We start from the raw sequence: 22,421 nt of genomic DNA, 5'->3' as shown, positions 1-22,421 counted from the left end.
GTTTTCAAAATACAGACATGATCAAGCTGAAGTGAACTTTGATTAATACCATGTGCTTCCATGGTTCGGATGAAATAGTTGGTGGATTTGCCTTACCTTGAGATCCAACCTCGGGGGAAAATGCAGTTACCCACTACTGAAACACAGTAAAGTTCCATTCCCTTTAAAAATGATGCAAGCTGAAAAGTTCCCAGTGTTGCTGAAAAATGTTTGAAGCTGGTTATAAAAGAGGGAAAACAGGTGTAAAAGTTCAGGTGTTCCTTTCTTCCTTCATTCTTAGGCTGGTCAAAATGGCAGAAGATCTGGTGGCAAAAAGTGAGGACACAGTGCTGTCCACAAACAAGGATGGTATTCCAGTGCCTCATGCAAGTCAGGTATTTGTTATTACAGGGCTGGGTAGACTTCAGGTTTTCAGGATATGCTTTGTTTTTTTACCAGGACCCTCCGACATCCACCAACTGGAGCTAGGAGAAAATAGTAACTAAATTATGGAACAGACATCTGTCTTTCCACTCCAGATTTTCCTTCAAATGTTGCTTTTCAGCAACCTAATCTGGGGGTGGGGGGAACTTGCTGGTATTGCTATAAGAATCACATGCCCGGAAGCTTTGTGAATGTACAAGTAGATCACACAGGCAGTAGAGCTTCCCTCTGCTTCCCTGCCCCATGCTATTAAGAACATTTTACTATATGGATGATTTAGGTTAAGAATGGAGATCTCCAGCCTGCAGGCCAAATATGAGCTGCATGTATGCAGGGGGGTGGGGTGTATGTGTCTCCAAATAGCCTGCCAATTTCTTCCTATGCCTGCTTCTCCCTAAGATTGGGAAATTTGTTAGCTGTAAACAGCTAATTGGAGATTTCTCTTTCTCCCTCCTTAGCAAGTTCTCCCTACTGGCTATGCTACATTTAGGCTTTTTAGAAGCCTTCATCAGAGAGGGAGTGCAATGGAGGAAGAAAAGGCTAACCTCCACTTGTTACACCTACTTCAAAAACTCTCCCATGCTGCATTCGGGCTTTAAATAACTCTACAATCCTGGTGTATTGCATGGGAGCAGGAGAAATGCAGTGTAAGGGGTGAGGAGGTAGCTACTTCTGAGGAGGGATGGGCTAACACAGAACTTCAAGCTGGGGCCAAATCCAGTTCTACCCAGGTCCAGCAGGTGGCTACATCCACCTTCTCTGGGCCCCGCCACTGTTTATGTAGCTTTCCTGGGTTTTGTGTAGTTTTCTTCCCATTCTAAAAGGTTAAAATAGATTAGGCTATTGGCCATATAGAAATGTAATCAATCACATATCTCTATAAAATCCATGTTATTGGCAGTAAGAGCTTTAAGCTCCAGTAATTTTAGCATTTCTGGCTCTTCTTTTGCTTTTGTCCCACCCGGCACCACTGGGCTTCAAGAGCATCTCTGAAATAAAGTTTGAGCCTTAGGATGAGAAGGGTGCAACACCCCAGGCTAATCCTTCTCTCCCCAGTGCTGTGACCTCTCTGCTCCTCACCCAGAAATCAGCCCTCTCTTGCTGCAATCAGGCTTTTAAAAAAAGTGGAATAGTTTTTTAATTAGTTACCTCTGCCCCCCCCCAAAAACCCCACTTATTGTAGTAGAGGGGGAAGCAATTTCAGGAGCAGGGAGTGTATGAATTTGTGATTGGTATGCCCACCTGACATGCTAGGAGCCCATTTGACCTTCTGAGTTTAAAAAAAAAAAAAAAAAAGATACCCCACCTCTGACATAGCAAGCATAGAAGAATTCAGCAAGACATCCATGTTTCAGATATATATTGGACTCATTCTCAGTCCCAGCCTCTTCTCACTGATGGCTAAACCGCACTTTACAGTATTCATGCTTTTGTAAAATGCAAAATGCAAAGCCATGTGACTTAATGCAGGTACCATGTACAGCAGTAGCCCCTGGTCCAAATAGTGTTTCCAGCAACTACAGTTCAACATAGTTCCTGAAGTGACTTCTTCCTGTATAGCCCTTTAACAGATCTTAGACTTGGTAGCACAGTTAATTTTCTCTGGCCCAATCTGCTGGCAGCTTGCAAATCACAGAACAGTCTCCTTCCAGGTCTCCTCAGGGGTGCCTTCTCCTTTTTTCTCCAAATCATCTTCTCTCATTTATAACTGCAGCTGTAACATAGGAGAGGTCTCTTTCGGCTCACAGTGCCATTCCCAGGATCCTTGGGACTTTGTTCTGCTTTTTTTGTTAGATTTGTCTGTCACCCATCCCAGAGAATTAATCCTTGGACAGCTCCTATCACATGACTAGACTTGTATAAAGGTCAGTTCAGCTCAGGCTCTTCTGCAGGCACTATCGGAAAGGAACTCTGCGACTAAGACAAGGCCTCAGGTAGGCTCAACAGACTGCAAGGTTTTGTCAATAGAATTGTGTAAGGAATAAGGGTTTTGGACAAAACTGAAGGGTAATCTGATGAAGTGACTGTACAGCCAGAGTTGCAGTCCTGTTATGGGCAAGGCAGATGAATTGCATTTCAGCATTATCAGGAGAAATGGGGGAGCAGCTGGTGTTTAGTAAATAGTCCAGCAGATTATTAGAAATTTGACAGCGTAGAAGAAGTAGGTTTGATGATAGTCTGTGCCAATTTTGAGGTAGAAAAGTTAAGAAAGTGTTTATTTTGACACAAGTTAAAGTTTGAAAGTGGCTCCAGGAGTTTGACTACTTTCCCTCCCCCTGGAGTTCTGTGCTTGGCCAAATTTGTTAGTACTGCATTTTTTGGAAAACTGTTTTTCTGTTAGGTGAAAAGTAGTTTTTATAAAAATTGTATGCTTGGGGCCAGGGGCCATTGCTGTCCAGCAACAGCTTTGGAATATGGGTCTCTGGGAGGAGAGACTTTATTTAGTAGCTGAATTCATACAGAGTGCTGTTTCTCAAACTGTGGACCAGGAAACATCTGTTGGCTTCAACCTATTTTCAGGTGAGCCTCAGTACTGTGGACCATGCACTGTTTCCAGCAAGAGGGAAGAATGAAATAAACTGGCAGTGCCAGCAGATGGATTGCACATTAAGAGTGAGAGCTGGAAGGAAGAAAAAAATGACAGAAAATATTTTGCAATGAATGTGCAGTAGGCAGTGGGGAGAGAAGAGCAACATTTTTCATAATCCTTTGCTTTAGAGCCTCTGGATCAGCAAGTTCTGCCTGAAATGGGGAGACTGAGTCATGGTACCTCTTGTACCAATACCAGTACTTAATTTGAGGAAACTCAGTTATAGAACTCTGTTGGTAGCATTCTGTGACTGCCTTTGTTGCTGCACTATACTTTAATGTCTAGTGGTCACTCTCCATTGCTTCAGGGAAGCCCTAAGAATAGAATGGTCAAAATACCCTGTTTTATACTGTGATCTAATAGTGCTAGAGTCAAGGGTTTAATATCAGAACAGATTAAAAGGTTTTTTTTTAGCTGAGTTTTTCCCCTATTTAAGTTTACTTCAGTTGTAAAAATAATTTAAAAGACATGCATTCAGATAAAAAACAACAAAGGATGCCTATTTTTACAGAGAATAGTTGGAATAAATGCAGAGATAACCCAGTGAATTATTAAAACAGGGTGGTTCATCAGAGCATGTGTAGAATGTCCAGCCATTACTACTGAGAATTCTTTTGAATTTTCCTCTCCTCCCAAAATGACCTTCTCAGCTGTCTTATCACTTTCCTCCATTAACTGTATCCGCTGTCCCAAGTTTGTTTTACTTTGTTATTTCATGTTGCCTTGGATGATAACAAATATGATGCATAAATACAAAGTAAAACAAAATATTCAATGACAGAGTGGTTCAAAAACAAGCAGAAGAGATTTGGAACTTTTTCAGATAAGTAGTGAATTCATTTTGGCTCTTCCATCAGAGTTTTTCCACACTGTTTTTTCCCCATTTAATAGACTTCCCACTTGATAGGCTTAGGGCAGATGCCTATACAACTTTTGAGGCAAAAAGCCCAACAATTCCAAGGTTGCTGAGAGTTGTAGGACTTTCTTTCTGTTTAAACATGTATGGGATTACACCTCTTTGCTATTTACAGTGCAGGCTATATGCAGTTTTGCCATGTTATTCTCTGACAGTATACCTGACAATGCTGTAGACCACACAACACTGCATATATTAAAAAGGCAAAAGAGTGCACTCATGCAATTGAATGAAATACTGTTAATAAACTTAGATACATTTATGCAAAGTTTTTGTGGGGAGGAGGGGACTGTGATCCCACTGGTGATTCCTAGATGATAGACATCAGAAACTGGGCCTTACCTGACAAACAGTTTCATGCAGGATGAACCTGTATGACGCCTGCAGAAATTCAGGTGTGGGTGCAAGAGACCTTCATAGCATCTCTCATTGCTTTGAGAGTCTTAATAAAATCTATTAATATGTTAATTTATATTCAGGACCCTCAAGAAGGAGCTTACTGCTAGGAACAGCTCCAAATCTCTGGGAAGCCATCTGGCCCATCACCCTCCTTACTGTGAGCAAATAAAGGGCCCTTGATTATCTATGTTGCATCTGATCCCCCTGGTTTTTTTTCACCTGTGTTCCTGCTGCCCCCTCCAAAACTTTATGCTTGAGGGTTTTTTACTGAAATAAAATGTTCTCCTCTCACCTTTTGATACATGGGGATGTCTTTAGGAGAAAGGATCTCCTGAAGTCAAACATGAACGTTAGAGCATAAGTAAATTAACACATGCAAATTTGTGCTCCCCCTCCACTTGTGCCCTGGCTTGGTTCCATTCCTAATGCACCCCCATTGACTTTAGTAGTACATGCTTTTAGTGAGTATGATTAGCGCTCCAGCTTTCAATTATTTGGTACTTCAGCAGAAGCCTACAGATTATTATTTTTGCTTCCTTTTAATTCATGAGGCCAGAATTTTGGACTCCAAAGCGACTGACGGCATTGTACTAACAGAAGAAACTGCTCTGCTGAACAGTGGTGGGCAACAGCCTGAGGAATCAATGGCTGAGTCAGAGACATTGGCGAAACTGCGGAAAATATGTGCTTGTCCCCCACAAGGCATACTTGCCAAAGCGGTAACATATGGTATGTAAAGAAAACAAATAGGGATACTTATTCAAAAGTGAAGAAAGGAAGCCACCCTCTTATCTTTGCTGCGTTGAATATGTATTCTATGGAATTTTCTGTTAATCTTTTCTTAATTTCCAAAGGTTCTGGTTAAGTAACGGGGAGGAAATGGACCTACACAAGTCGTGATCCACCAGACCTGTTGCTTTGGCCTTCTCAATGCTTAAGAGGCTTTTTCCCTTGAATAAGGCCCAGAAAATTATTTAGATACATACAAACAAAGAAATAACCTTCCTGATTTTGCAGACCAGACCAGGCTGCACACACAGAAAGGTATAGTGTATGGCAGCCTTCCTCAACCTGGTACCTCCACATGTGTTGGATGTCGTCTTCTACCATATGCAGGCAGACACGACTGGCTGAGCATGATGGGAGTTGTAATTGTGTCATTCCAGTGTATTTCTTCCACACCTGCTTATTAACTCTCTTATCAACTCTATTAGCAAGCTTGAATTACTCACAGGTTACTCTCTCAACCGCAGCAGAATTTTATATTCCACTGTTGCAAGAGATAAGTGGGTCATTACTCCAGAGTGATGGGATAATAATGATGTAAATAGGCCTGGTAAATAGAAAGATGTGGCATATGCACCAGTTCAAGGCCCATGATAGTATGAAGATACATAGGCTGCTTTGCTTCTTGGAACAAGCCAAACTTGCTAAAGCAAAGTATGTTTTGCCTCTAAAGCTTGCCTGAATGGGATTCTGGCCAAGAACCAGCAATGTCATTCTTAGTTCTTGAGAGATTAAAAAATAGTATAGTTGCAATTTTAAAAAAAGAAACATATTTAGAAGCATGAATCAAAGACTCACAAAAACTACTGATTTTCCCCCCACAAGTAAAAGAGCCTTTTAATATCTTTACTTTGTTGTGCATGTTTTTCCATTCATTGCCTTTTCCACATACCTAACATTGTTCTTTGAGTGTTTGCAAGTATATATTATATTCTAATTAAAAATCTACCCATTGATAAAAGTTCTCTAAGAGGATTACATACATCTGAAATAAAAGTATAATACAAAAATAATAAACAGAACAGGGAAAGCCATGTACAATGTATAAAAATAAAAATGACCATCAAATCTAAAATGACTGGGAGAAAAAGCTTTTTACCCAGTGCCAGAAAGATAACAGTGTGAGCGCCAGGCAAACATTCTTAAGTTATTACTCTGAGCATGAGTGTTCTCACCCAGAAGTAAGTGGCAGACATGATTATAGCAAGTTAACAGTGTTGGAGATGTGTTGAAATTAGGTCATATCCAGGAACTTGTGAATTCAGAGCATAGTCCTATGCATCTTTAGATAGAAAAAATGCTTCAGGCATTCTGCAGCCGACCATACTGGCTGGAGAATGCTGTTTTGTAGGAGTGTTTTCTGTCTGAACATGCATAGCATTTGTTAACCTCTCCCAACTCTGTATTATAAGCTTATAAAACCTCATATCCAGGGAGCAAATCTGACCCTCCAAGGATTCCAGTATGGCCTTCTTGAATTCTCCAGAAGGCCCCAGCCCTTTTCTCAACCATTCACAATTTGGTAATTTCCAGATTTTGCATCCCCCCACCCCCATTTGAAAGGTTTAAATGCATTTGCTTAAGGTTTAAAGGCTTAACTATTGGCAGTAAAAGCTTTAAGCTAAACTGTGCTGGTGCTGCAGGGCAGTGGGGTGAGTTAGCACCAGCCTCTTTTGTGGAATATGCACACACATTTGAACTTCTCCAAATGGCATTCAGCCTGTGGTCTTAAAGAGGTACTGGACTCTTGCCGTGTATGAGTTAGTAGCACTGCAGCAAGGCCAATGATTGGTCTCAAATGCTGCCTTCTTACTTGAAACCATAATTGAAGACCTGATGATGGATCAGCCACTGCCCAAGATCATTATAAATAAATATTTTAAACCCACAGCACTAATGGTGGCGTAATTCCCAGGATATGGACCTGCTTTTCTTACACCATGGTCACCAAAGGTTATCTCATAGAAACTGCATCACTTCACTGGCACCATGAGATACATTGCATTCCAGAGCATCCTGATATGCCATAATTGAAAGGGGTGTGTGTTTATCTGGTGGCCACATGGTAAACTGCAATTATTGTGGGGTGATTTACTGTCTTTACACATGAGGGCAAAGGTTGATTTATAAAGAGCTTCCTGGATTATGAAAATGCATGCCAAAAGACAGAAGCATTTGACAAAAGCCTTAAATAAAATAATCTATGGGAAAAGTTATAGTGGTGTCAAAAATACTGACATTGCAAGCACATTTGGTTTCTTCTAATACTCTAGTTATAGATTACCTTCCCCTGTGAAGTTTTTATGAATGTACTGACAAATGCTGAGAGAGATTCTGTGAAATGCTGAAGTCTACTGTGTCCCCTTTGTCTTCTTCCAGGGGTAGCAATAGTGCTGGTCTGGGCTGTGGTCTGGTCTATTACAGGCAATGAGAGTTTGCCTGGAGAAAACCTCTTTGGAATTTTGTTCCTGTTCTTCTTTGCTGTCATCGGTGGTAAAATTATGGGCCTAATTAAATTTCCTGGCCTGCCTTCACTCCCTCCCCTTCTTGGTAAGTATATTATCATCACATATTATAGCTTACAGTTGCATAGACTTGATTTGTGGGCACAACAGGGAAGCTCATCCACTATCAGATTATAACTTGCTGTTGTGAATTAGAGCTGCAAATTCAAAGGTTAGATTAATCAACTATAGTCATTGATTAAAGAGGAATATTTTTAATTAGTGAAGGCAAATTTGGATTACTGGTTTTACAAGTTGAGTCCTGGCTTGTTTGTGAGTTGCTGGATCTTTGTTTTGGTGAAGTGGTTTCTGGGGAATTTCTGTATGAGGTAATTAAAAATGTGATTAAACATGGCAATACTGTCTAAGGTGGAAATAAAAGTGGCACTTTTAGTTAAGTGAGATGGGCTCCTTAATTTTTTAATCTCTGTAGTATCTTAAGTACTGTACTGGTTGTAGAGTCTAAGGATGCAATGTAGACTAAGGGTGCAATCCAGTGCCTGGGGTTATAGGACTTTTTTGGATAAACATGCATAGCATTGAACCTGAACTTGGGTTATGGTTTTGCAAATGAGACACTGCGCTGTCCTATGTCCCACTTATAATGGCCCTGGGTAAACCCAAGACAAGCTAAAGAAAATCAATCACATTTAAGTTCCTTGAAATTGTACCTTAAATTACTTGCATCAGGGTCATTGTCTTCTTGCCTAAACTACTTCACTGGATTTTTGTGATGCTAAAATGGGTAACATTCCATTTGGTATCCTGAGTTCTGAGGAGAAAACTCCCCTACTTAGCATCATCCAGATGTGTTTAACTACAACTCCCATCATCCTATCAGGAGGCTGGGTGGTGATGGGTATTGTACTCGAACATATCTAGAGGGCACCAGATTAGAGAAGTCTGTATTCTAAAGGTGGAATCTGAATTTGAAGAAGGAAAATCAATTGGATTGAGGAGGAAAAGGGACTTCTCATTAAATGTTAAGGCTCAGCAGCTTGAACATTTAGCATTCTGGTGCATGATTAGTATCATCTTCTCCTTCTTACAATTTTGTTTCTGTGTGGGTAGAGGACATACCAGTAATGGAATCTTACTGGTTGAGAGTTTTCCAGATACTTTACCCACCTCTGATATAACATTGATCCAATGATTCTCTCTGTTTCCATTAGGGATGCTGCTTGTTGGATTTCTCATCCGAAATGTCCCAGTGATCAGCAACATAGTCCAGATCAATGAGAAATGGGGAGCTGCCCTGAGAAGTATTGCACTTGCTATTATCTTAATCCGTGCTGGCCTTGGTCTTGATGCAAAGGTGAAGTATCAAAGGGTCTTTGCTTTAAATGTAAATGGTGTGCTGGGGAACACTGCACTGGGGCCTAGTTGGCAATTATGTGGTAAAGCTGCCTGGTCTCCACTTCAGAACGTAGTGGAGAAGGGGATGACATGATTGAATGTTTCTCCAAACAAAAAATTACCACCATGTGATAAAAAGAGCATATTCTATTTAGAACCATGTTTTTGTCTATGAGTGGGGTAACTTTTTCAACTGAAGGCCAAATTGCAAAATTAGAAAGGCCTTCGGTGGAGGGTACAAATGTCACCTGTGGGCATGGCCAAAGGCAGGGGGCAAAGCAAGGCCAAGGTGATTATAACTATGTGATGCCTACTCAAAAGTAAGCAGGATGAATCTTCTGTATGGTGTACCCAGTAACCATTTGGACTAATTAGGGATGGGGAATCTCCAGCCCTCTAGGTCAGCTCATTCCCTCCGCCTGCAACAAAGTAAGAGGGTATTTAATGGAATTTAACCTTTATATGTCCTGCAAAGAATCAAGCCATTGCAGATTTTGAGTTGTGCATTCTGCAAGGCAGAAGAGTTGTTCCACAGAATTGAGGCATACATTTCACTGGCAGGAGACATTCTTACTCATGAGTTGACAATGTAGCACCTTAGTATCTATTATGCCATTTGAAAGTTCAGACCAATTTAAAGGAGACATCCTCAGTTCCACTGCCATTACTAACCCCCATGTTTGCTTGCTAATATTTTGATTACAGTTTCTTATCACAGCTTTCCCAAATAAAAAGAACTTTTGCTGATTGCAGGGAAATCCTTTATGCCTTAGATTCAGACACCTGCCTTCTGTATTACATTAAGAAAATTATGTATAGCACAGAAAATTTCAGTCTTTTCTTATGCATGACACTGAAAATTATTCTGCTTGGTTTGTCAATATGTTTACTCCCAGGCTCTGAAGAAATTAAAGGCTGTCTGCTTAAGATTAAGCTTGGGGCCCTGTCTTACTGAAGCATGTACAGCAGCTGTTGTGTCTCATTTTCTCATGCACCTGCCTTGGGAATGGGGATTTATGTTAGGGTAAGCTACTGTATTTTTCGCTCTATAAGACGCACCTGACCATAAGATGCACCTAGTTTTTAGAGAAGGAAAACAAGAAAAAAATATTCTGAATCAAATGGTTTACTAAACTATTTAATAAACTATAACAGAATACAGTAATTTCAACCTTGTAAAGTGAACAGCAGTCAAGAGTGGCATTAAGAACCATCATCACTGTCATTAACAAAAGAGAGACTTTAAAGTTCGAGTACTCTTCTAGTTTTCATTGAACCCATAGAATTCATCATCACTAGAGTCAGAATTTATGAAGCTCTGTTGCTCACAATCACTGACATCACTTTCTTAGTCAGTAGTGGAATTATTGAAGGAATCCACAATCTACACCAGTAATACAAGAGCTGCTGTAGACAATTCAATAACAAATCTAAAAAAGCCAGTAATGTCCACGCTGCCCTACTAGTAAGTAATTTTTTATTTTATTTTTTTATTTTTGATTTATATCCTGCCTTTTTCCTGCAAAGGGCTCAAGGCAGCTTACATCTCCTCCTCCATCTTATCCCCACAACAACAACCCTGTGAGGTGGGTTGGGCTGAGAGTCTGTGACTGGCCCAAAGTCACCCAGTTGGCTCCACGGCTGAGCGGGGACTAGAACCCAGATCGCCTGAGTCCCAGTCCCAGCTCTTCACCACTACACCACACAAAAAATGAGATATTGTACGGTAAATCAAACACACAGCGGACTAAGTAGCCTTTGAAGAATAAACTTCATACATGAAGGTAATGCTGTTCAAATATCCACTGATCCTAAAAAAAACGTGTCTGATCAACTAACAGATAACTGATCCATGGAAAGCTTCCTGATAATCATAGGCACATTCCCCATCACTTCCCCATGGGCTTCATTAAAAGACGGGTTGCCATTTGAAAACACACACCGACCTGTGATTAACAGCTCTCACCTGCGCCAGAGGGGGTGGGTGGAGCAGGGCGCGCTGAGCGCGTGCCGGCCAGGTGGTGCCACGTGGGGCCGGCAGCATGCCGACGGTGGTCTTCCGGGCAGCGCGGTAGCGGCAGGTCTTCCCGGGCAGTGAGAAGAGCAGTCCATCTCTCCGTGTGGCTGGTGGGTTAAAGCCCGCGGCTCCTCATCCTCCGCACCTCTCCCCCTGAGTGGCACAGCTCTCACCTGCGCCGGGGGAGGGACAGAGCAGCGCGCGCCGAGTTCATGCCAGCCAGGTGGTGCCATGTGGTGCAGGCGGGCCGGCAACGTCCTGGGCGTCGGGCACACACACATTCGCTCTATAAGACGCACAGACATTTCCCCTTACTTTTGAGGGGGGAAAAAGTGCGTCTTGTAGAGCGAAAAATATGGTACTTTTTCCAGTATTTCTTCAGCAGAAGCTGCTTCCACTTTAATGAAAGCATTGACTCAAAGTACATGCCACACAAACATTATATTTCTGCACTGTAGAATAGTACATAGAAGTTCTGCTCCTTAATGATACTTGCATCCCAGCCTTAGAACACAAGCAGCAAAACCCTGAACCCTCACTTGTTAAAACCATTTAGCTGTGTATACAGAATAACAGTATTCGTGAGTAATGATAGTTCAGTCAATTCATAATCAAAAAACCCCAACCCACAACTAGATTGACTGAAAAGGTAACCCCACTTACTCTGTCAATGGATTTAAAAATACATAATTTTTAATACCTGTACTTTTAGGAAGGGAAACAGAAATTGGAAAGTATGACTTAAAGGAGGCATTTTCCCCTGTGTAAGAGAGAGGCATCCTCTACTTGTATGCATTCTTAGTTTAGCTTAAGTTCCTTTAATTTTAAGGAGTCTACTCTAAGGAGGGCCAACTTTGGATATAGCAAGTTGACCTGGAAACTGGAATTAATTTGATTTTCTTGCCTAACTTAGAAGTTGACCTACCGTTGTAGGGTAGGTCAAGAACACTAATTCAGCTGTTAAGGAGATTAAAAGAAAATCTGAAAAGGGGGCCTCTCTTGAAGAACTCCCTAATTTGAAGTTTAATGAAAATAATATTTTAATTCTGAGAGCCAGTGTAGTGTAGTGGTCAAGTGCATGGAACTGGGACTCAGGTGATCTGGGCTCTAGTCACTGCTCAACCATGCAGCCAACCAGGTGACTTTGTGGCAGCCAAAAACTCTCAGCCCAACCTACCTCACAGAGTTGTTATTGTAGGGATAAACTTGTGAACAGGAGGAGGAGTATCATGTTTACCACTTTGAGTTCTTTGTAAGAAAAAGGTGGGATATAAATCTGTTGAATGAATGAATGAATGAATGAATGAATGAATGGAGTGGGTGGAATGTCTAAAGTCCCCAGCCCCTCCATTATTTGCCTTTTACTGCGATTTAGTTTAAATAAGAAATTATGCAGTTGTAACTTGCATTCATATTGCAAGGACATTGGTTTGGCCTGGAGAAGATTCATCAAAATCAAAAGCGAGAGAGCCTTGATTGTAGAGTTCTTTAAGCAGAACACCATTCCAGCAACAAGTCATTCCTGCCTACTTCTCATCATTGCAACCCTGTATGCAGTAGCAGAGTGTCAGAACTGGAAGTGGAAGTGCTTATCATGACAGTCCCTGTAGCCATGCTCCCAAGGAAAGTCCAAGCCTTCAGGCAGCTGTTGAGATTTCATACCTAGTAATTCTAGTAATGTTCATCTCCCTCAGAAACAAGCCTTCTGGAAAAATGAATGTGTCTGAATTGCCTGTTCAGGATTAAGCCATCCCAAAATACCCTACAACAGGAATAGATCACTATATTGCTGCATGCACCGTCCATTTCCACATCCACCTACTTTGGGCATGGTGGCTAAGGGAAGGTGAGAGTGAGAGAGTAAGTGACATTATCATCCCTGCTATAGAGTCCCAGCATTTTGATCCTGCAGGCCTTGGCTCCGGAACACCATTGTGCCATATCTCCCAGAAAGCCTTCTGAGGATAAGGGACTTCCCAGAAGGGTGGAGGATATAATGCAGGGGGCTGCAACATAAAGCAGAATTGACAAAAATTGGGTGGTGGCACCTTGCACAAGCAGATTCCACTCAGCAGCTCAGTAGAACCATATTCTGTATCTAGAAGGTCCCTGGTTCAGTCTCTGACATCTCTAAGTAGGGCTGAAACAATTCCTGCCTTAAACCCTGGAGGAAAAAGAAAGATTTTTAAATCATTTATTTACACATTTATAGAAACTTAACTGATTAATCAATTAAAACATATTATTAATCAACTTAAAATACAGTCATTTTTATCAAGGAAAAGAATACTACTAACCATATGCATCTTTTACCTCTGGATAATATTTCCTTAATACCTTGCATAAAACTGTTAATGGAAGTATGTCAGCCACAACACAACTGATATGACTTCTTTGCTTTCATTTCATTATGCTTTCAAAAAAACAGATGCAAGACTTATCTTAGATATAGCGGATAGAATTCTTACTTATAAGTAAATCCTAAACATATTCTGAAGGAAGGCACATGGGGCCTTCCTATTCACCTATTTTGTGATAAGCAGTAATAATGATTAAACAGAGGAAAGCAATTAACTCCTATTGATGTAGCTGGAATATTTTTTTTTTATCCTTTGGTCAATATGGAGAATGCTTGGAATGTTGTGTAACAGCTTGTTTGGTAAATGGCACGTCTGAGAATTGAATTGAAATTCAAGTGTTAGACTTCCTCTGCTTCCCCAGCAGGGAAAAGCTTATCTCAGTTTGATTTTCTGTGGAAGGTTGTTGCTGGAAATTTACTGGTGTCTTGTAATATTTGAGTTTATTTACAAATATACAGGTTGGGCATGGGTGGAGGCACATAGCCTAAACACTCCAACAGTAAATACATACCCTTTGCTTAAGGGGCAGCTATTCCTGAAAAAATAGGTTTCCCAGAGGAGTCCTTTCCCCTTTTCTCTGTAGTCCTATTTAGGCATGTAGATGTCTAAACAGGAATGTATGGGCTGGCTCCATAGGATAACATGATTACAATGTATACTTTCCAGTTCAATTTGGGAAGAGCCAGCAGAGATAGTAAGCACTTCACATATCACATTTAGACCTGGGAACCTGAATAGGGCTTGTGCCTTACTCCAAAACTGCAGTCTACCTATTTTCATGGATAGACAAATACACACATGCACACACTCCATTAACTGGGAGTAGTGAAGGGATTCCTGTGCTTCATTCAAAAGTCTCAAGGTTTAGTGATTCAGAGTATTCAGAGAGCAAAGGTATGGGCAGGCTGACTTGAAGCAGCCCATCTGGCTCTATTAACCCTTTCCTGTCCACATGCCCGGATCTCTCAGCACTAGGACAACATAATTCCTCACTCCTCTTTTCATGAGTTAGAGAGCATTCTATGACTACAGATGGACATACATAAGGCTTGGTATTGCATGTTCAGGTTTGTTCTAGGTGCTGTGTCTCCTGCTGTTGTGGTTCCTTCAATGCTGATTTTACAAGCAGGAGGATATGGCGTTGACAAGGGTATCCCGACCTTGCTAATGGCTGCCGGAAGTTTTGATGACATCTTGGCCATCACAGGTTTCAATACCTGCTTAGGAATGGCCTTTTCTACAGGTAACTGTGGCTGCTTCATAGAACTGATAAGCTACAAAAACTGCATTCTTTCTTGTTGATGTGCTAGCTTACCACATGTATGTCAAATATGATATGGGTATTTTCAATTTTAAAAAGAGATCTTTCCTCACTTGCAATCTGATGTATAAATTCAGTCTTTGCTTATAATACATTGACCTGGTTTGCACATAATTATTTCATTTATACATGCTATAAAAGGTTGATGCATGTGTTGACATGTGTGAGCTCAGTGTTGACATCATGTGTGAGGTTAACTATGGATTGTTAACTATGAACAATCCACAAAGAGGACCTATGGGCTCACTGCATTATTTAATCCATACTGTGCTGCAGTATATGCCAAGTGCCATTTTAAGGATTTAGCCTCAATGAGGTTTATATATTTTAGTTAATTTGTATACCACCCAACAGCAGAAGCTCTCTGGGTGGTTGCACCATGTTATGTAAATTTATTTATTTATTATTTAGAAAATTTCTATGCCGCCCCATTTGCCGAAGCCTCGGGGCGGCTCACAAAGATATCAATTAAAATATAGTACAATAAAATATAAAACAAGTTAACAATATAAAATAAATTTAGCTACTAGGAGCTGTTTGAGGATTAAATATGGATACTCCATAACCTCACACAGCTCTCAATTTATTCTAGGCTTATGTGAGGGTTGTTTACCCTGATGGCCAGATTTGCATAATATGGTGCAGTCCCACAGGAGGTTGTATATTTAAAATGGAGACTAGTATGTAGTAGAGCTTAGTGTGAATTAGATAATCCATAGTGAGTGCAGCATGTCACATGACCCATGCCATGAAAGTTAGGAACTCTTGAGTTATTTAATTCATGGGTTACTGCTATGTGCAAACCCAAAACTGTGGGTTGTTCATGAATTGCTGCATCAGGCTACACACATAACAAGTCAGTACAGTGTTGCCATAATCATTAATGGCACTGGGGATACAGGAAAGGAGGACACAAAGGGGGCTGGAACCAGACAATCTAGGAATTGACCAACAATTTGCTTGATCAACTAGCAGCCAAATTGTGAGTTAACTCAGGATAAGGCAAGAACTCATGGATTACTTGAACCTGTGGTTAGGTTTGTTGAATTCTGGGTTGTTCTGATATGTGAATGCAGCCAACAAACCTTAACTTGTTATTCACAAACAACCATACCATGAGTTTTTATCATAGATTGTCATTGACCTCAAGCTGGTGAAAGAGGAAAACAGTCAACTTAGGGAATGAAAAAAGAAACCATATTTTGTTATATCAGACATACCCTGGGCAGGAGAAGAAAGTAGAGGTTAGGATTATGCATGAATCGAGTCCAGTGAGGTTTATAGCTGAATTAATTGGTGGGAAGCTGATCTTGTTTTTCTATTTGGAGGGCACTAGCTTGGGGAAAGTTGCCATAAGGACTTAAGTTAGGAAGCTTTTTGATTCAACCATATTTCATTGCCTTGCCTTTTGCTTAATGTTAAGAAAGATTTTCAATCAATCTTTTTTCTGGCAGTCAAACCTATGTTTATGAAGTGCTATCAAAGAGATCACCCAAAAATCCTTTTGAATCCTGCCTGTTCTGCTACTTTTCCTAAACAGGTTCCACCCTTAACAATATCCTCCATGGTATCCTGGAAGTTGCAGTTGGTATAGCAACTGGTGGCCTTTTAGGAATTTTTATTCGCTACTTCCCAAGCAAGGATCAGGTAAAGAAGAAAATATTATTGAAAACTATCACTCTTACATCTCTTACAAGCATGAGAAGCAAAGGATGCTTTAAATGATCTTGCTCAAAGTAATAAAGTGTCCTCTTCTTTTTTAGCTTAGTAAATACTTTAGATTCCTAGCACCTGTGAATGCAAATTCACATTTTATTCTTTTCAAACTTTCTTCTCATCTACAGTATGACAGCTATGTGTAACTCTGATACCTTCCATTTTTCTCTCTTGATCCTAGGCATCACTTGTGTGGAAGAGAACATTTTATTTGATGGCTTTGTCTATATTTGCAATTTTTGGCAGTACATATCTTGGCTTCCCTGGAACTGGAGGGCTCTGTACAATTGTCTTGGCATTTCTGGCTGGAATGGCATGGTCTATTGAGAAAGTGAGTGTTCAAGTGTCACGGAATCACTTTGATCACAAATAAGCAGATTTGCCAATCTGGGTGAAGGACAAAATGTTACAGTATGGATTACTTCTGTGGAGAGGTCTAGCCACTCCATTTCCCTCCCACAGTACTTCTCAATTCCTCACAAACTAAGTATGCTTCAGTCAGGCTTTTGGAGGGGTTATGTTGTTTTCCTTGGACATTTTTTATACTTTCTATTCCATCATGTCTCCTGATACATCGCTCATGTGTGTCTGGTGCAGCTTTTGCTACATAGGCAATGACACAGCATGGTTGGAGACAGAGGGAACTATGCCAACAATATTGCTTTACAGTAGCTGCTTATTCTTAGCTTAGGCTTACAAACAGTTGTTTTGAATTACAAGACAGATGAACTTCTGTACCTACACTGTGATACTTAAGAGACCACTGAACTGCTTGGATGATGTATCTTTTCATGCAGATGGAAATCCACATCCATATTGGATACTGCTATTTGTTGCGAATAGCTAACTAGATCAGGAACTGTTGTTTAGTGACTAGAAACTAGAAGTAGCAAAAATAGACAAAAAGCTGTAGGTCTGGCAGCATTTTTATTATGATGTAATAATTTCTAATTTCTAAGTTATTGAAGTAAGCTCATCTGGCCATGATGCCATCCTTACAAATAAGCTTCCTTAGTTCAGAGCAAGAGTCAGTGCCTTGACTGGATCAAATCATTTTTTAAAATTCATGTTTTCTGTTATGGAAGATACTAGTTTTACATGTGCCACATTCCTGTAGTACTAGTGGACAAAAGTTCCTGTAATACTACACATTTTTACTCCTTTTTCCTGCAGAAGGAGGTAGAAAAAAATATTGCGGTTGCCTGGGATATTTTTCAACCCTTTCTCTTTGGCTTAATTGGAGCTGAAATATCCATTGGGTCTCTCAAACCTGAAACAGTTGGTAAGTCTTGTAGGAGGACATATAAGAACATAAGAAGAGCTATGCTGAGTCAGACCAAGAGTTCCTCTAGTTCAGCATTCTGTTTGCACTTTGGCCAACCAGCTAAACAGGGAAACCAGAAGCAGAACATGGGTGCAACACCATCCTCCCACCCATATTTCCCAGCAACTGGTGTGCATAGGTGTACTGCCTCTGACACTGGCTATAGGGAGCATATAGTCATCAGGAATAGCAGCTGATGTATAAGCTTCTGTTATATGAATTGATCCAATCCAGTCTTTAAAGCCATCCAAATTTCTGGTCATTATATCTTCAGCAAGTAAATTCTCTATTATGCAGAATGTGTAACTTGTGGCTTTTTTGTTATTAATAATAAGCTAAAAATGTATTGGGCTTTTTTCCTGAGAGGTATAATATGCTTGATCTTTGTCCATAACTTACCAGGAAGGATGGACAGAATACCTGCATCCAGGAGGCTGAAAAAGCCTCTTTGAGAGAGGGAGTGGTTTCAGTCTCTTTCGAAGTAGCTGTGATTAAACCTCTCCTGAAATAATCCAGTCTGGACCCAGAGAATGCTAACACTATAAACCAGTGGCCAATATTCCCTTACTGGGCAAGGTATTTGAGCAGGTGATGGCTGAACAACTCCAAGCACTCTTGGAGGAAATAGACCGTCTTGCTCCATTTCATTTGGGCTTCAGACCTGTTTTCCAAACAGAATCTGCCTTGGTTGTCTTGTGGGATGACCTTTGCCAGGAGAAAGATGGGGAGTGCAACCCTTTTGGTTATTCTGGACCTCTCAGCAGCGTTTGATATGTTTGATCATGTTATCCTTCTGGATAGGCTAGAGGAGTTGGAGGCACTGCTTTGCAGTGGTTCTGCTCCTACTTGACTGGCCAATTTCTGAAGGTGTCACTGGGGATTATTGCTCCACACCATGGCAGTTATGTCATGGGATACCACAGAGCTATATTTTATCCCCCATGCTATTCAACATCTACATTAATCAGCTGGGGGAAGTTATCCAGAGGTATGGGCTGAAATCTCGCCAATATGCTGATGACACTCAGGCCTACCTCTCCTTTTCATGGTGAGGCAATTGCCATTATGAATTGATGTGCGGATTCAGTATTGAATTGGATAAGGGCCAATAAACTGGGATTTAATTCAGATAAGATGGAGATGATGTGGAGGAGGGGTCATCTGTCCAGTGGGATGCAATTCAACCTGTTCTGGATGGGGTTGCAGTCCCCTTAAAGGACAGGGTTCGCAGTTCGGGGGGTCCTGAACTGTCACGAAAGTCTCAGTGTCAACTCAGTGGCATGGAGCACCATAGGCTGATTTACCAACTTAAACCCTATCTAGACAGGCAGAACTTAGTAAGTGATCCATGCTCTGGTAACCTCTCACTTGGATTATTGTAATGCACTCAGTGTGGGGTTGCCTTTGAAAACAGTCTGGAAGCTTCATTTGGTTTAAAGTAAGACAGCGAGGCTGCTGACAGGGACTGGAAGATAAGAACATAATATACCAGTTCTCCCCCAACTTCACTGGTTACCAGTTGAAGTCCAGGCCCAATTCAAAGTGCCAATATTAATATTTAAATCCCTAAATGGCTTGGGGCCAGGATATCTAAATGCCTCCTCCCACATGTGCCTACCTGGACCCTGAGATCATCATCAGAGGTCCTTCTCAGAGAGCCTCCTTTTAAGGAAATAAAGAGAGCGGCACCTAGGGGAAGGGCCTTTTCAGTTGTGGCACCCCAATTGTGGAATTAGCTTCCTAAAGAGGTGCCCTGGCGCCTACTCTCTATTCCTTTTGGCACCAGGCAAAGACCTTTTTATTTACCTAACCTTTTAATAGTTAAATAGTTTTAATTCTTTTAAAACACATTTTAACTCTGTTTATGTTGTATTTCTTGTTTTGCTGCTATACCTTTGGACTAACTTGAATGTGGTTGTTGTAGGCCTGCTGTTGTTTTTATATTCAATTTTAATGTAACTGATTTTGTTATTTGGTATTTTATTGTGTTTGTGTTATTTTTTTTTACTCTGTGAACCACCCAGAAATACATTTTGGGTTTGTTTATTCATTTATTTTAAAGTTTTTATATGCTGTCCAATACTAAAATCTCTGGACAGCTTACAAAAAACAAAACAACCATATACAACAAACAACACAAAGCAAACAATACCCAGACATTTATGGGCAGTATAGAAATAAAATAAATAAGCAAGCTTTTTTTTCTGTAGGGCTTTGTGTGGCCATACTGGCTGTTGGACTGACTGCCCGAATTGCAGCCACCTTTCTGATGGTGTGTTTTGCTGGCTTTGAGCTTAAGGAAAAAATATTTATTTCAATGGCATGGATTCCCAAAGCAACTGTCCAGGTAAAGTATGCCTTTATAGCAGACATATATATTCTGCAAATAAGAAATTAACTGTTCAACACAGTATACTATTATAGATAAGAACACCAGGATAGGAAGACACTAAACTAGGAAGTAAAAGGCATTTGCCTGCTTAACAATGATCACTGTTGTTTCTGTCTCCTGCCAGGCTGCAATTGGTTCTGTTGCTTTAGATACAGCACGAAATGTAGGCAATAAAAAGTTAGAAAAATATGGCATGGATGTCTTGACCATTGCTTTCCTGGCAATCCTGATTACAGCTCCGATTGGAGCTCTGATAATTGGCCTGGCGGGACCCCAACTTCTTCACAAAGCTACTGAGACAAACACTGAGCAAGATCATGAACACAGAGAAAATGGAGAAATGGAAATACATGGACCAGTGTAGAAAAGAGGCAGGGACTGCACCTTGACTTACACAGGTGGTATTTTAGCCTGTTTACAAACCATAGCACTTAGAAGTGACCAGCAAAAATCTGAAGATCTGTGGAATACAAATAACTGTGGACAAATATGATTGAATTAATCAGTATCCAAGATTACCTTCAGCAGTGGCATGAGAATTCTGAAAAACTGGTCACAAGCAAAATGGGAATTTGGATATAACTATTGGAATATAGTGAGTGACCTGAGTTTGGAGATACAAATGTCATCCAGCAACAGGTATTTGAGGAATCTTAGAGCAAAAGGATATGCAGGATCAGGACTGGGAACATGTAACCAGGGATGAGATCATGGATTTCTAAACAGTTGATAGCCCAGCTCTGATCACTGGTTTTCACTGTATAAATGCAGCATACTCTGATGAAGAATGTACATATCTTTGGCACAATATGGTAGCATTTTAGGAGACTGATGTTTCTGTTCCCTTCTTTAATGTTAAAAAAAAATTTTTACACACACACACACACACACACACACACACACACACCTACTGCCTGATGAACCATAGGTACCATTTTTCTTAGTCACTGTGAAATGTGGGTATACTGATATGATCCAACTCATGGCAATAGCATGTATCTGGCCAAAATATAGAAGGATGTTAATATTACATTTAAAATTGAGAACATAGCAACAGTTAAGAAATTTAAAAGTTACATGACAGCAAAGGAACAGGGAAATCTGTCTTATACTGACTCAGACCAGAATTGCTGACATGAATTGGAAAAAATTCAGTATGGTTTTAGGCAGGATTCTTCCCTAGCTCTACCTGGAATTGCCAAGAATTGAACCAAAGATCCTTTGCACTCATTTTAGAACCAAGCTACAGCGCCTCAAAGAATTGAATGACAGTAAATATGATAATCATATGATTAAATTCCAAAATAAATGGAGTTTTTTTAAATACTACATTGTATTTTGCAGACCATACACTGTTCATAAGGAAAATACTTTAGATTCACATACGTTTTATTATATTTCTTATATATTATTTGTATATGTATTATTCGATATGACAAAATGTAAATAAAAACAAATTTTGCTACTCTGACAAAGCCTGAACCATATCAATTTCAGCATTTCCACTTCCAAGACAAAATGGCCACGAGAGGCTTGTGTGGCAATTCAATGTCTATGAAATTGTAGCAGTGCTTGTCTATACTGGATATGTTTGCATGTCACATTAACCCACCTGGGCAATAACCGAGCAACCAGCAGTGCTCCCAAAGGATGATTGGCCTCACTGTGGATTGTCTACCCCTTCCCTCCATGGGTATCCCTGGAGACTCCACTGCAGGACCAACTGAGGTATTTCCCTCGCCGCCACCACGATGAGGGGAGTACCACTTAGACCCCCTTTTCCCTTGGGAGATCACAATCTCCAGAATGACACTCAGGTTTTACAATCTCTGTTCCTACAGGCAGTGACAGCCCCTTTAAAATGTCTGAGTGGCACCTTTGAGATCCTATTCATGGTTAGCAGACTATTTTATAAAGGAAAACATACTGCACCCACAATGTGTGAAAATATTTTAGTAATTATTTAAAAACTATATGGTTTAGGCAGGCTTGCACTGTCCAGATGGCTGCATATGTCCCATGCAAGACATGCCAATGCTGAGTTGTGTCAGGTGAACCAGGTCATTGCCATAGAGATGTTTGAACCTGGGATCTATTATGTTAGGCCTATTCCTCTTAAACCGGGGTCTAAAATATTTCCAGCAGTGGTGCTAGGGACTGAAAAGCGCAGGGTCTCAGCGAGACAAAAGGAAAAAAAGAGTGCACAGTTGGTATATGCTAGTATACATACAAAGTCTGTGTATGTCTCGTCTCCCAAGGACATCGCTTATTGAAGGGATGCATGAACTAGAGAAAGGCATTTGGCTTCAAGGGAAAA

General features: G+C 40.6%; 1 protein-coding gene across 1 annotated transcript; it reads left to right on the top strand.

Annotated features, from left to right (window-relative positions):
* The first annotated feature begins 290 nt into the window (after positions 1-290).
* LOC123022644 (sodium/hydrogen exchanger 9B2-like) lies at positions 291-21,459 on the top strand. The gene is made up of 11 exons (XM_044428499.1): positions 291-374; positions 4,835-5,057; positions 7,494-7,664; positions 8,791-8,933; positions 9,871-9,998; positions 14,419-14,594; positions 16,213-16,319; positions 16,570-16,719; positions 17,562-17,670; positions 19,923-20,059; positions 20,229-21,459. The coding sequence occupies exons 1-11, from the start codon at positions 291-293 to the stop codon at positions 20,466-20,468; spliced, it is 1,668 nt and encodes a 555-aa protein (XP_044284434.1). The 3' UTR covers positions 20,469-21,459.
* Positions 21,460-22,421: the final 962 nt, after the last annotated feature.

The sequence above is a fragment of the Varanus komodoensis genome, unplaced genomic scaffold, assembly GCF_004798865.1.
Source record: "Varanus komodoensis strain SLA01 unplaced genomic scaffold, ASM479886v1 scaffold2, whole genome shotgun sequence".
In the NCBI taxonomy this organism is placed as follows: domain Eukaryota; kingdom Metazoa; phylum Chordata; class Lepidosauria; order Squamata; family Varanidae; genus Varanus; species Varanus komodoensis.
Note: the sequence above shows the minus strand (reverse complement) of the source record. Positions and strands in the feature narration are given on the sequence as shown.